Here is a 15096-nt window from a genome sequence, read left to right as displayed (position 1 = left end):
AATCAACGTCGGTGTCTCTGCTTTGCTACGTTCAGTCAAAAGCTGGCTCAGCAGAAGCTGCCTGTCGGCCAGGAGCGCCAATTAGCTGCTCTAAAGGAAGCTGCTCCTACGTGTTCGAGATCGTCACATTGACCCTCTCGACCAAAGCAGTCTGACAGCCTGGAAGGTTTTTACAGAGACGCCACTTATGGCTCTTTTTCCGTACTCTTCTTCACACCCTGTTGGCTTTTGTTCTTCTTCTTTGCTTCTTGTGCGCTCTTCTCTTTGCTCCCTTCCCCCAGTTTTCTTTTCAGCAAATTCCTGACTGGCTGTAGCCTTCAGCTGGCCTGACATATTGCCTAACCCCAGTCCGTATGATTAGCTCCGGATTTGTAGCTTGGGGTGTTTTTGAACAGTGTATGTTAATCGGAACCCTCCAAACATGTGTAAACTACCAACATGTGTAAAATCCATATTTAATTAAAATGCAGGTGTTCAGACGGAGCTGCTGATGGGCCTTCTGAGCCAAACCTTTCCTCTCTCTTACAGTTCAGTCCTGTAATGTCAGGTGTATGAACGGAGGCAGCTGCGCCGAGGACTCCTGCTTGTGCACAAAAGGATACACCGGCAACCACTGCGGACAACGTGAGTGCAAAACTGCTGAGCCTGGGTGCGGGGCGGTGCGCTGTGCATGCACATATGTGTAACTTGCATTAGTGTCTTGTGTGCTGCGCAGACCACGTGTGTTTAGAAGAATGTTTGATATTCTTCAAGTCTGCAGAACTTTGGTCACGGTTTTACGCTTAAACCTCATAAGAACAGAAGCGAGGACATTTGAAGCTCACGCCAACAGGCCTGTTGCTGCTGTCTTTACCTGCTGAGCGTACAAGCAGAAGCATTCATTACAAACACAAGACAGAATGTGGTCGCGACATTTCTATAAGAAACAAAGAATTAAAGAGAGTCTGTATTTCTCACTGGATCCATTTTTCCTCTGTCTCGGGCAGCTGTGTGTGAGAATGGCTGCCAGAACGGTGGGCGCTGCATCGGGCCCAACAGATGTGCCTGTGTCTACGGTTTCACTGGCCCGCAGTGCGAGAGAGGTGAGCGCTCATCCTTATTGCTGTGTTTATACTGTGTGACTGATTCTCTTCCTTAGAGGAGGCCTTCAAATATGAATCCCCGCTCGGACTTTGGTGGGAAAACCACGAGGAACAAAGACAGCACACCCTCCTCTCGTCATGCTTGCTGTGGTTGAACGCGTACACGTTGTATGATATGATAATCTGTGTGCCTGCTTTTTGTTTCACGCCCAAAGACGCTGTTGAGATGATCTGGGTAAATTAAGGTATTGTTTGTACACCTGCACTGATTCTCAGCAGCTACTTTAACACTGTAACAGAGTAAAATGGCTAAAAACTGAAAATAAGAGGTTTGTGTGTATTTGGCGTATTATAATTCGAGCTGACCTCTTGGATTGGAGGAGTGATCTGTCTTTCATCAATGCCCTTCATACCCACGCACATGCACTAATGTTAGGAAAGATATCAAACCAGGAAAGCTTTGATGTTGTGACTGTGTTGTTCCTATCAGCAGAGCTGGTGAGACCTCAGGCTCTTCTAAGGTGGATGACTTCATAGCTCAGACAGACAGTGGGTGTTTGTCCTGCGCTTTGAACCGTATCCTGTGGTATGTGTGCTGTGGGGAGCGATGGCAGGGAAGTAAGTCCCAAGGTCCACAGAACGATCGCCGTGGTCGATTTCTTAATTTCCAGTCGTTTCTGTTCAGTTTGTTAGAAAAACAGAATCGTCAGATACTTTCTGTCACGTTACCTTTTGTTGACCTTCATCATCCTCTCCCCTTTTTGTCTTTCTTCCTCCCACCTGCTGTTGGCCAGGATAACAGCCTGTAATCACTTCATGCTTCTTGTGTGTGTGTGTGTGTGTGTGTGTGTGTGTGTGTGTGTGTGTGTGTGTGTGTGTGTGTGTGTGTGTGTGTGTGTGTGTGTGTGTGTGTGTGTGTGTGTACCTGTGTAGCTTCTTTTGGATGACCTGTCAGCTTAATCAGATTCTTTGAACACTTTTCCCACCGTGTTAAAAGTCTTGGTTCCTGTTTTCTTAGAGACTACAACACCGTCAGTGCTGAGTTTGTCAGCACAACATCTGGTCATAAAGACCCCCCCACACCAAAACAACCCCACAGGACTAAGAAAGGAAAGTTTCCTTATGGACTCGTCATGTTTCCTGATGAGAAGTGGGACAAGGTAGGAAATCAGAGCAAGAGAAAGAGGGGCGATGGAGGAGAAGAGGATGGGTGGGCCGGGGTGAGAAAATGGACTCCCCAGCTGTGTATGCACAGGCTGTTGGGGGTGGGGGGTAAATGTTTTCCTTGTTAAAGGAGTCGGGGGACCGACGCACTTTAAGGAAATCACAAGAGAAATGCTTGCAAGTGTTTTTGGTGCCTTGTAGCTGCTTCAGATTGAAAGTAATAGTAATAGAGTAACAGGGAATCTTATGACTACGAGACATGAAGAGTGTCTCTTGCTGGCATGAAGGTTGAAGATCAGGTATTAGAGTTTAAATTAATTTTTAACTGACTTCCTTTGTAAACCCTTAAAGCAAAATGACTTTATATATATATTTGTTTCTGAGTCCATGCATCCATGAGCTGTCGAGTGGCGATGGCAGCAGGATAAACATCTCAAATGTTGTTGACCCCTAGCAACACGTTCCAGCACCTCCTGGGGGGAGCCTGAGGCATTCCCACGCCAGACGAATAAATAATCGCTCCACAGGGTTCTGGATCTACCCCAGGGTCTCCTCCCAGTTGGGCGTGTCCGGAAAACTTCCAAAGGGATGCGCCTAAGATGCATCCTTACTACTAAAACTACCTCCTTTTGATACTGAGGAGCAGCGGTTGTCCTCCATGACGCTAGGTTGATGATGGATGGATGGATGGATGGGGCAGTGTTGTCACACTGACCATAACAATAATTTAAAGTCCAAAAATGATCCTGCAAGTCTGAGCAGTAATTTTTTAACTTTGGGTTTGGCCTGAAAAGGCCACAGTGTCCCTGGTGTGTGCTCGGGTGCGCTCGCCATAAGGCTGCATGCGGTTTTAGAGTTTGTGTAACTGAGGCCATGAGTCAGTAGATTTACTGTGTGATGCAGTGAGGAGACTGCTGATGAGCTGTGATTATGGAGGGAGTGAAAGTCAACCAGTATGGTGAACGCCGTGTGTGACGGGCTCATGGGAAGCCCCGGCGGGCGTGGGGAGCATGAGCTCGTGCAGCTATGCGCGAACAGCCTACGCTCGAGGTCTGGGGATCATATATCATCTGTACAGTCGCCATGGTTATTTGATGGATACAAATGTGTGTACCCATATATCTGTCCAAGCAGGGAAACCTGCAGCGTCATGTGAGTTAATGTTTGGCTATAACATCGATGAGCTTGACATTAACACGTGGGGTCATCCTTTGTGTTCACACATGATGCACAGTAAGAACGAGCTGAGTCTGAAACTTTGTGCCTCCTCTGTTCCAGTTCTGGTCCAATCGGTCGGTCTCTGCAGACCTATAAAGTCTCAAACGCCAGTTTGTCTCCAGTCCAGCCCAAATATAATAAGAATCACAGAGGAGCAATTTTGTACATCAGCGAGTGTTGACGTCAGGGGCATTTGAGGTGCTGGACTTGTAGGAAGTTGTGCTATTTCTGTTCTATTGATTCTGGATAAGAGCGGACAGAACATGGCTGGACAGGATGGCTGCACCGCTGGGCGTGTGGGGGCGCTGGAGCAGGCACGGGTGGAAAATATCCCCCGGTGACAATTTAGCGAGAGTCAGCCACTTTGGAACCTGGCTAAATTTGACCTGCAGAAAGCCTTTTAATGGTGCATACGCAGAAACTTCTGCAGTAAAAGATAAAATAAATCGAACCACTAAGGAGCAAATATCAGGCGAGAGGCCAGAAAACTGCTAAAAATGTGCAAACTCTGTGAACTCTGGCGTAACCAATCCTGTCCTTCATCCAGATACTTTTTATGATTACATGTTCTGAGTGAAATCATCCTGTATTTATTAAACATAATTAGGACTGTCACGTTTCACTAGCTGTTTTAGTGTCTGCTTTCATGGGGACGCTAAATGTAATGATCCATCTCATTCATATCAGCATTTAAGTATCGCTGCTCCGTGGTGGTGGGCGGGGGCCGCCTCTGATTGGCTGGTTGAAAAATGGACCGATTTAGTTTTGCTCCAGTTTAAAAAGACTCTACAAAGACTCTCCCACTGCTGAGGAAGGAGAACAGCTCATGAATGGCAGCTGTTGATGCAGATTAGAGCCCACTTGACTGACTCTGACTCTGTTTGCATTCATGAGAGTGAGGATTATTGTTCCACTGTTAGACAAGTTTCCTAAAGCAGACTAAAATACTGTAGCTGCAGAACTCCAAATACATTGTACAGTACAATGGGCGCGATATAGAAACAATAACAGGAAGTGCAGCATCCACAGCCTCTCCTGGATACTGGCATGGCTGTGTGAGCTGTGCCTTTACACAGTTTGCTTGAGGCAAAAGGCTATCAGATCTTGAACGCTGAGGGCTTATCTCTCCCTCTGCCATTCTCCCACAGTTGTTGGACTTTCTTGTGTGTGCGTTAAACATTTAGTCACGTTTGAGCGGCTGCTTTTTCAGTGTGGAAGAAATGAAAGGAACAGGCTCCTTAAAGAATCATTACGGCTAAAGGAAAAGAGCGATTTCAGGCCTGTTGATAATGGCACTGATAAGACTAACAGAGACTGCTATGGTTGGCCGGAGACACGGACAGACATGCTCACAATCACACGCATGCAAACAAACAAGCCCACACATTTGAATCATTTATTTACATCCACATCAGCAGAAGGACACACAAACACAAACAAAACGCTGCAATCAGAAATTCCACAAGACCCGCCAGACGTGTGCTCGACACACACACACACACACACACACACACACACACACACACACACACACACACGCAGAGCTGGTTTTCATATCTCTGTGGGGACATCTAATTGGCATAATGCTTTCCCTAGCCGCTTACCCTAACCATCAAAAATTAACGCCTAACCATAACCATAACCTAATTGTAAGCCTGACACTACAACCTCATTTTGAGTCCCAAAAATGTCTTCAGACTCGTGGGGACAGGCACTTTGGTCCCTACGAGTATCCGGTTGTTCAGTCTGACGTCACTAGCCGTGTCTGGGTCTAAACTCCGCTGCAGGTCCATATATCAAACGATCACTGTGGCATTACTGAGAGTTGAAAAACTGTCTAAAGTCTTTCATCTTTAATAAAGTGATCAGTGTTCTGCTCTACCAGGTGTAACAATTGAGTTTAACATCCAGGCATCCATGTGTAACCGAGGACAAGGGATGAGTAAACGGGGCAAAGAAATAAATTGATCGTTTATTTATTACATAAGTTAGACATCATAATTCCCAGTCATTTCCAGACAGGACTTACAACACATCCGGCTGATATCCCAGCTGCACATGAGACTTACCACACAAACTGTGCGAAAATAACAACACTGCAACCCGTCACACCCCGCTTAGCGACACTTCAATCGTGGCACACACTGCAAACAAGTCGGGTCTCAGCGCAGCTGGGAATCAGTGCTATGTATGGCCTGTTATCTGGGAGAAAAGGGGAAGTGGCACAAACAATTAAACAAAAAGGAGGTTAGTCCGCCCTTACACAACTTACTCTCAATCAATAACCGCCTTTACGGCTGGACGGACTAACCAAAACAAAATTACAAATCACTCAAAAGAACGAAAAAAAGGACAGCAGAAACAGCACAGAATATTGATCAGTTTCCCTGCGCGCAGTCGATCTAGGGCTTGATCAATTCTTCTATTAAAATTCGTGGTCACACGACAGTATACCCACTCGCACCTGAGTGAATTAATTGCCTCTGGTTTTTTCCACAGAAGAGCGCTGACTTCACCCCACACACCCACTACCTTTTCACAGCTCTTCAGCCAATCACCTGGCAGAAAGCAACAAACTGCCAGGTGACACTTGTTACACATGAAAACGGAATTTATGACATTTAACGGAGTTAGAAGTTAGCAGGGAGTTAGCTCGCTAGCTTCTATCTAAATACAATATAGCATGTCCTGACTGCGGGGTTTTGGAAACAAATTAAAACGTACAGCTTTCTTATCACTTCCAACATAAATGAAGACAGAAAACTAAACAGCAGTGACGTTTGTAGGGTTACTGAAGTTTGGCTAGCTGCTATATAATGATGTGCTACGTGACCGCTAGCGACACAGCTATGTTAGCATAATATAAACAAGCTAACTTTTTTTCCACTTGATAAAAGTTAACGTGAGTGTTCTCGGTGGTCAGGAACAAATGTAATCGCATGGCAGGATGCTGTAAAAGGACCAAACTTCAGCCAGGAGAACAACTGAGATAATCCATCCACAACACGAGGTTAGTCATTCATATACTGCTGCATGGGCTGGGCTGTAGTTACATCCTAAGGTTTTAAAAACTGAGCTTAAATAAATGATTAGCGGTAATAAAAGCCGAGGGAGGTCAACAGTGATCACTGACTGTTTTAGGAGCTTTTTGAGATCAAATAGAAGAAAATACAAAACATTAAACATGTTAACAACACAAAAGCCATATTAAACATAGACTACTTTAGGCCCGGAAGTAGGATTCGTCACGTCATCACTTAAGGATAGTAAACATCCAATGTTTGGTCCCCACAAAGATATGTAAACACGCGCACATACACATTCAAAGGCTTTTGTATACACGCTTTATTCATTTGACTTGTTGAACTCCTGTCATAGGCAAGTATGTATAAATGATAATAGCCTGATTTCCATGAAAAAAAAACCCTACTGGGTTTCTTATTTTCCCAGACTTTCCCTCCTGGGAGTTTTATAAATACTTCAGCGATTATTAATGAGTCTGAAATGAGATTTTTTTTCTTCCCTTGTGCCATTTGTCTTCCCCTCTCTTTTCCTCCCAGTGCTCAGGCCCATGCCCTCTTCATCTTTGTGATCCTACAGTTGGAGACAGTTGATGGGAAAGTGTTTGCCTAGAGTGCTTTAAGCCCCAGACAGGATTTACTAATAAAACAAGATCATATGTGAAAGCTTGCATTCTGTTAACAGTGTTTGATAGCTGACTGTATAAGCCAACAGAGGTGGAAGTGCAACAGTCACATTAAGCAGACTCTGAGCTAATACACGGACACACTGCTGGTGACAAACTGAAGCAAGTTCACGAGCCGTCCTAACAGGAGAGTGAAGATTCTTTATGTTGCATAGAGTGAGTGAACGTAGCATCTGTAGCATGTGTGGATGAAACAGGAGATTTCAGAGTCCCTTGATACTGGATTTAGGAGTAAGGAGTGAGGAGGATAGCAGGATGCTTTTATCTGTTCATCTTTCTGAGCTTTAATTGGACGAAATTGCTTCCAAATGTTGTCAGCCAGACATATTCAGGATTTTTAATTTCTCTCCCGTCCAAACCAGTGCTCATGCTCTCATGTGTCTACTAAACGTACATGTATAACACACCGATGACATCATGCTCTGACACACGTGTTGAACTCTCGGCTGAATGCTTGAGGCTATTTTTTTGTTTCCAATTCGAGTTTACGTGCATGACAAACAAAACCCTGAACACATGGCGCGCACACACACACACACGCACACACACACACACACACACACACACACACACACACACACACACACACACACACACACACACACACACACAGAGAGAGCTTTATTCTCCGGTACTCTTTCCAGCTAAGCTGTGATTGCTGCTCCAGTCTTTGCTTGGCTAAACGCTGCAGCTCGTGCAGATGTTGTGTTTTCCATCATGTACACAGACAAGCAGACTCATTCTTGTGTGTTAATGTGTGTCAGAGACTGACAACAGTGGGGCATTGCTTGAGAAAGAATGTGCATGCATATATATTTAATTTAGCACACACGAATACGCTGATGAACTTGGCCGCTGCGTTTGGTTATGCAGTGTTGTTCGATGACTTGAGCGTGAGAGAGTCCATTTATTTTTGATGCAGGGACAAAATGAAACACAGGAGGCTGGAAGACCCAGACTTTTATTTTTTTATTTGGATTTTCTTCCTTTTGTTTCTTTTTTTAATGTCAATTTAAACAGTTTGGTTTTAACGGATAAAGCAATCGGAATTTGTTTGCTTCTCTTATCTGTCTTTCAACTCGCTGTGTGTGTGTGAAGCTATTCTTCTATGTCACAGTTGTTCAGAAACCAGTATTTTTTGATAAAGAGCAGTGTTATCAGTTAGACCTTTATCATTGATTGCACTGGATTTATTGACAAAAAATGTAAATTATAAATTACCAGCAGTTTTATTCTTTTTCTGTTTTATTCACTTTTAATCTGGAATTAAATGTGCGTTTTCTGTTGTGCACAGAGGCGTTTGCATGCATTGTGTTGCTTTAGAGCTAACCATGAGAAAAATGCATCACATACAGTCGGCCATGTGACACCAGGTCACATGAAGATGAAAGCTCAAAGAACAGATGAGGGAGGCAAGCAGGAAGCAGACGAGAGTGAAAGACAAACAGAGCTAAAGTAGACAAAGAGAACGAAGACAGATGGGTGAGAGTTGCAAACTGCTGCGTGCTCAGTTTGACCTACTTTCTGCTCTTTTTTTTGCCTCTCCTACTTTTTGGCCCATTCTCTGTTATCCCCTTTCATATGGCACAAGGAACGAATAAGGGCAACAAGACTGGAGAATGACAGCCACCACTTCTCGAATCCTCCAATCTTTCATCTCGTTTCGTCCTTCAGAGCTGAGCGGGCAGCTCTCTTTCTCTGTCACAGCCTTGGCGAGCCAACCATGCAGTTAGCCTTTCATTTCATTGTTAGTCAATCTAACAATCTGCTTCTTTTTCTCTCATACTTTTCTTTTAACGAAGGCTATATTAAGTTTGGCGCCACTGCAGAGAACTTAATAGGCTTTCTCCCACAAGAGAAGCAATCATTAGGCTGTATGTGACTGAGAGGACGAACGTCGTGTTGCTGAAATGGTTTCAGCGTGAGCTCACCGAGTCTGATTTGTGAAGTGCAGTTAACAAGATTATGCCATTTACACTGGCAGGCAGCAGTGCAGCACGAGTGGTCAGTGCTTTTCTCGTGCAATTATTTTTGCCGTTGTTACCATGTGTGTGTAGTTCTGAATGTCTAGAAAAATACATGCATGTCCAAAAACAAAGCCCAGGGGTGTGTGCGGCGAACTACTTACACTGGTGTCCTCAGTAAAGTTTGATGATAAACTGATCAAACCGGAGCTCTGCAACCTGTGAGCTCAGTTTGTCACAGCTGCACGAATCAGTCTGACGTCTGCGATGCTCGTGTTCATTTCAAACACAACATTAGTGTCGGTCATTAGCAGCAATGTGTTTTTGCACAGCCAAAATAAAAGGCATTGTCCCCACGATAGATTACAGAAGTGTTCAAAGGCCCTTTCATTTCTTCTGTGGCAGTTATTTAGCTGGTTGAGTCATAGCTGTGACGGAAATTATAAGCTCCACTGTTTAGCCTGCTGTCAGCTCCTCGTTAAAGAGCTGAAACGTGCTTCAGTTTGTGTGTTGAACGTGGTTCTAATAGAGGCTCTAAATACGCAGAAGTTGTTCTTATCAGATTGCCAAATGCCTGCTGAGTGAAACCACTTTTACAGCCTAATGTGAGCAAATTTAATAAGCTAATGTTTGAAACCTTGAAATCTGAACTAACCTGTTTTAGTGGAACCAAGCCTCCTGTTGTTTATCGAAAGTCTTGGACTCCTAAACTTGTCTCCTCTTGTTTTTAAGCCAGTGCTCGATACGTTTAAAGAAACGAAACTGCAGGCGTGTGTTTGAAAGGCGAGTCATCTCTCCAAAATGTTGCACCAAACAAAGAGAGGCAGGAAGACTTGCAGGAAATATACCTCCTGCATTTAGAAATGTCTCATTAATGTACTGTGTGGTTTCATTTAATCCTGCACCAGATGTGCTGCAGGAAATGAATCACTGCTTTATCATTAATCAATGAAGTATTAGGTCAGCCACCAATTAACAAAGGATTGATCTCACTGTTAAACTGCAGACTACAGGACGGGGCCATGTTTCACCCAGGTGAACAACCAGATGTGTCAGGGCCAGCTCAGTGGAATCGTCTGCACCAAAACTCTGTGCTGCGCTACCATTGGCCGAGCGTGGGGCCACCCCTGCGAGCAGTGTCCTGCCCAGCCCCACCCCTGCAGACGAGGCTTCATACCCAACATCCGCACTGGAGCCTGCCAAGGTCAGACCTCGCTCTCTCTCTTCTTGTCTACACACCTGGCAGAACGTCTTCACCGCTTCATGTTAACAGAGATGAAAAAGGACGCACATAATAACACACGCACGCACACAGACGCACACACAGCACGATAAACATCCAAACCATCACTTTATCCATCATCGTCTCAGCTGTACAACATCCTCAGACTAGTGATAACAGCACAGAGCGTGTTTACATGTACACAGGAGTCCGGATACGAGCTTGTATTTTCCCGTTAAGGTCTTAATTTAGCTGAAGCTGTCCGTGCGGTGCCGGAGCGGTGACGCCGCACGCGTAACGGGCCACGAACGGTAAAGGACAGGAGTCGACCGACACGTAGTTTGGTTGTTTTGAACTATTTGCTGCAAATGTGTGACATGCTGAGGAAATAAAGCCTCAGCCTGTTAGTTTATTAGTTTCACAGTCCTAATGGGAAAAACTTTGAGGAAAGTTCAAACACTGTTTTGTTTTTTTCCTGATAGTAAACCAGATTTGGTGCATCCACAACCTAATAAGCTACGACAACAGAAAGTTTCATTTTATTAGAATATTTGAAGGATCATTAACCACTTACAGGCAGCTCCATAATGTAAAAGGAGGATCTTTTAAACATTGTGGGATGGCTCAACAACACATGAAGGTTTGTTTTCTAGTGAGGTACTAAATGCATGTAGTGAGAACAAAATGAATGAAATGAAAGGAGGCTTTTATTTTGGCTAATGCACGAGCTGTATACAAGGAGGGATGCACAAAAGGGAACACAACCAAACAACCTGACAAAGAGGGGACGGGTTACACAGCGACACACACGAGGGAGCAGAATACACGTGAAAGCCATCAACGCAAGGTGCCGGCAGTTACAAACACCGAGGAACAACAGCAAACTCGGCTCCAAACAGGAAGTAGACCAGAAGTGAATACCAAACACAGAGACGAGATTCATGCTAAACATCATAGAAAGACAGGAAAACACTGGGAAAGCTGGAATAACAAACAGAATCAAAACACAGACAGAAACAAAATCGGAGGCATTCCAAACTAAAAGTCCAATCCACCAATCCCAGGTTAGGATCCGCTCACGGTCACAGCGAGGCAAAGAGCAAAGAATCACATTCAGCCGACTCGAAGTGGGCGGGCACTGAGATACATTTTTCTGGACTCAGGCAACCTAAAGTAATCTCTGCACAGAGGATGGAGGCTTATTTAGCTTTCAGTAACAGCAAACTGCTTCCACCGAGAACTGCACCCTCACAAAGCATCCACACGGATCCCTTTGCCACTACTGCTCTTTAACACATGCAGTGTGGACATAACACAGTGATAAAATCAGGCGAGCAGAGCGACGGTAACATGAACTGAGAGTCCCCCTCTTTGATCGACACCCCCCCAGATAAAACCGGACTCCCTCTGCGTGCATATCTTATAACCTGAGGCCTTCTCCATGTTTGCCTCATGGGGAGGTCATGTCCACTGCACAATGATCACAGTCAGGCCCTTTGTTGCTTCATCCTGGTGGGACAGTGTAGACTTTAATTTAAATAATATAATTTAGTGCTAAACTCAGCTAAAGCCAGAGCCTTAAACCTAATAACTGACAGGATGCATGCAGATGCTTGTTGTTTAGCTACAGCTTTATTTCTTTACAGCTTCAAGCCGGCTGTGTGCAGATGCATGCAGTTTTTGCTAGTTTCGCCTCTGTCAGGTGACATAGTGCATCGCTTGTAGAGCAGAGCAAGGCCCAGAAAGTCCAGACACACAAGTGTCCGAGTGCTGGTAGATGCTTACGGTAAGTATTCAGCTTATCACCTCAAACACAGCTGGGATGAATGCTGCGTGTAGCAGTAATTATTTATAGGCCGAGTGTGTCTGATGAGATGGTAATTCCACAGTTCACTCATCTATATGTATAATCGTCTTATTTATGGGGTAACTGGCAAATGTAAAGGATGTGGAACCAGTATGATTTCCATTGAGCTCCTCAGCTTCCTTTCTTTTGTTGCCAGGTTGCTCATGTGTCACTAACTCCTCTCCAGGAGTCTGTGCTTCCATCTCTCTCAGAATATCTGTTTCTGTCTTTTTCTTGTCTTTAACTCACTCACACACTAAAGATACCTAATGTCCAGAGAGCCAGGAGCAGCGTCTCTCTGGCAGCAGCACAAAGCACACATGACTCTGAATCCAAATGTAAGGACTGAGCTCCAGGCTCCGCGTCAGGATGTTGGCCAGTAGTTGCTTTCTTTCCCAGCCCGTGCCACGGAGAGCTCATGATTGAACAAACTGTTTCCCATTAAAGCAGCGTTGTATGCAGATTTATTCATGTTGCTCAGTGTTTTTGAGGGATTAGCCACTCACGGTGCTCTGACTCTACTTAGTGGTCGGCCCCAGACAACATCAGAGGTATTCCCATTTGTATTTTTTTATGTTGAAAGGAGTACGCCCACTGACATATTCCCAATACTGGTAAAAGTGACTCACATTGAATGCTGGGAAAAATGTACATTTAAAAAGCCATTTCCTGTTCAGGCAAGAGCTGAAGCGGGTCTTTCTGGATGTGGTCTCAGACTCTGCAGCCGGTGCCAAGTCACTGCCTGTTTTAACTCATTCTCTTAGCAAAAAGAAAAACCAGAGGAGAGTTACAGCGAGAGAGTATTTGCCAGACACAAAAAGATCCTGTCATTAACCGACACCATGAACGCTGCATCTTGTTGAAGTTAGTCTGTGCAGGTTTCATCTTTATAAGACGCTGTGCCTCCCAAACTTTGGGGATCCAGTAATTACTACAACCTTTGTTCTCGTGTGCGTTTGCTTGTCATTAATTTCAGTGTCTTTGCTTCCTTTTTGTAGATGTGGACGAGTGCCAGGCAGTGCCAGGGCTGTGCTCTGGGGGCAACTGCATCAATACCGTCGGCTCCTATGAATGTAAATGCCCTGCTGGCCACCGTCAGAGCGAAACCACCCACAAATGTGAAGGTAAGCCTTCTAAGTAAGAGTTAGGAATATTTTAGAACGACTATATGAAAAAATCTGCATAAATAAAGTGAGCAGCGAGTAAGTCAGATAAGTTCCCATCTATCTTTCTTGAGCGTTCTTGAGCAAGGCATTGTTTTCCTCCTGAGTTCATGGTGCTAATCTGCATCTAGTGGCTACAGATAATTAACCAAAAGCATTAAATGGACACAATCGTGTCAAAAACAAAAAACCTCTAAAAGTAAATGAGATTTTGTTGATTTAACGGGGAGGCAGTCGAGACTGTGTACTTTACGATAACTCCGGGTTTGCTGGGATTGGCTCGACAAATCTCCACAGGCGCTTTAAAAGCGGAGACGTGTCCAAAGTTAAAGTAGTCCTGACATGTGCGCATAAATACACACAAACACACTGAAGCACGTGCACGCACACAAGCGGGATCACATTACAGCGTGTCGATTGGGTGGAATTTAAACGATGCCCAGGTTAAACAGTCGGATAGTTAGCGAGGCAGGGGTTGTGTCTGTTGGACCGAAGCCGATGTGTTCGTAGTCGTCTGAGAGGATTACAGAAACTGTTTGAGCCAGATGACATTTACTCTGCTGAACAAGACCGCGGGTGCACTGCGTCAGCGTGTGAATCATTGTCCTGCTTCATGAGCAGGAGTAACAGCAGCAGCAGATACCAGACGAACACAACTGTTTATATTTGCTGGGAACTTTGGTTCCCACCTTCAGATTCATGAGAGGCAGTTACCGTCACGCACAAAAAGTAATTCATGTCTCCGTGAATGGAGCAGGAAATGAGGCGGATGAGTTCACTGAATCTACCAGAGTCACAGACGTGATGTTAGCGCAGCGCCAGCTCAGCTCAGGATTTACAGTAAGAAGAGAAGGAGCAGGATGTATGAAACACCTGAGGCAGGGGTGGGGAACTCCAGGCCTCGAGGGCCGGTGTCCTGCAGGTTTTAGATCTCACCCTGGGTCTACACACCTGATTCAAATGATTAGTTCATTCCCAGGCCTCTGGAGAACTTCAGGACATGTTGAGGAGGTCATTTAAATCAGCTGTGTTGGATCAAGGACACATCAAAAACCTGCAGGACGCCGGCCCTCGAGGCCTGGAGTTGGACACCCCTGTTCTAAGGTTTATGAAGGTGGACACAAACCCCCCATAATCTTAGATTTAGCAGCTCTTTGTAAGCTTTTTGTCACCAAGTGTTGGCAGTTATCACATCTCCGCATGGCCTGTTAGACTGGGGTTTGGCCCATGGGGAATATGTGGTGCAGCAGTGCAGCCTGGGTAAAACAATCACAAAACTGAAAATGTGTCTAATGAACTCCAGTAGTTGTGACTTGTGACCTATAAGCAGATGAACATCTTAAATTTGAATTAACATCTACTACCCGTGATTTAGCCTAATACTGACCATGAACACCACAGCTTGCTCTGCACCCGTCCCAACAGGATGCATCACTGCAACCTTTCACCTCCTTTTAGGGTTTATTCGACGGCTGTAGGGTTGGGTAACCCTAACCCCACGTATTTCATCTTTATTTATCTTATTCTTATTTCCTTTTGTTGCTCCCTGTCTGTCCACAAGCTTCTGTACCGCTAGCTTGTGGACGTGTTGTGGGCCCAGCTGCACAGAAACACTTTGTATGTTTTGTGATATTTGTTGAGCTGTTTGAAAAATGTGAAACTACCTGCTGGTTAGAAATACGACCTCATCCTCTGTACTTCTGGCTGGAGCCTTGAACCAGATGCTAAAGT

At 44.9% G+C, this 15096-nt stretch overlaps 1 protein-coding gene across 1 annotated transcript in view; it reads left to right on the top strand.

Annotated features, from left to right (window-relative positions):
* The window catches only part of fbn2b (fibrillin 2b), a 65116-nt gene that overhangs the window by 17943 nt on the left and 32077 nt on the right, over positions 1–15096 (top strand). The window contains 4 exon segments of the mRNA XM_040052782.1: positions 529–624; positions 987–1082; positions 10141–10338; positions 13201–13326. Of these exon segments, the coding sequence (XP_039908716.1) occupies positions 529–624; positions 987–1082; positions 10141–10338; positions 13201–13326 (516 nt within the window).

Source organism: Simochromis diagramma, unplaced genomic scaffold, assembly GCF_900408965.1.
Source record: "Simochromis diagramma unplaced genomic scaffold, fSimDia1.1 OVJJ01000419.1, whole genome shotgun sequence".
NCBI lineage: Eukaryota > Metazoa > Chordata > Actinopteri > Cichliformes > Cichlidae > Simochromis > Simochromis diagramma.
Note: the sequence above shows the minus strand (reverse complement) of the source record. Positions and strands in the feature narration are given on the sequence as shown.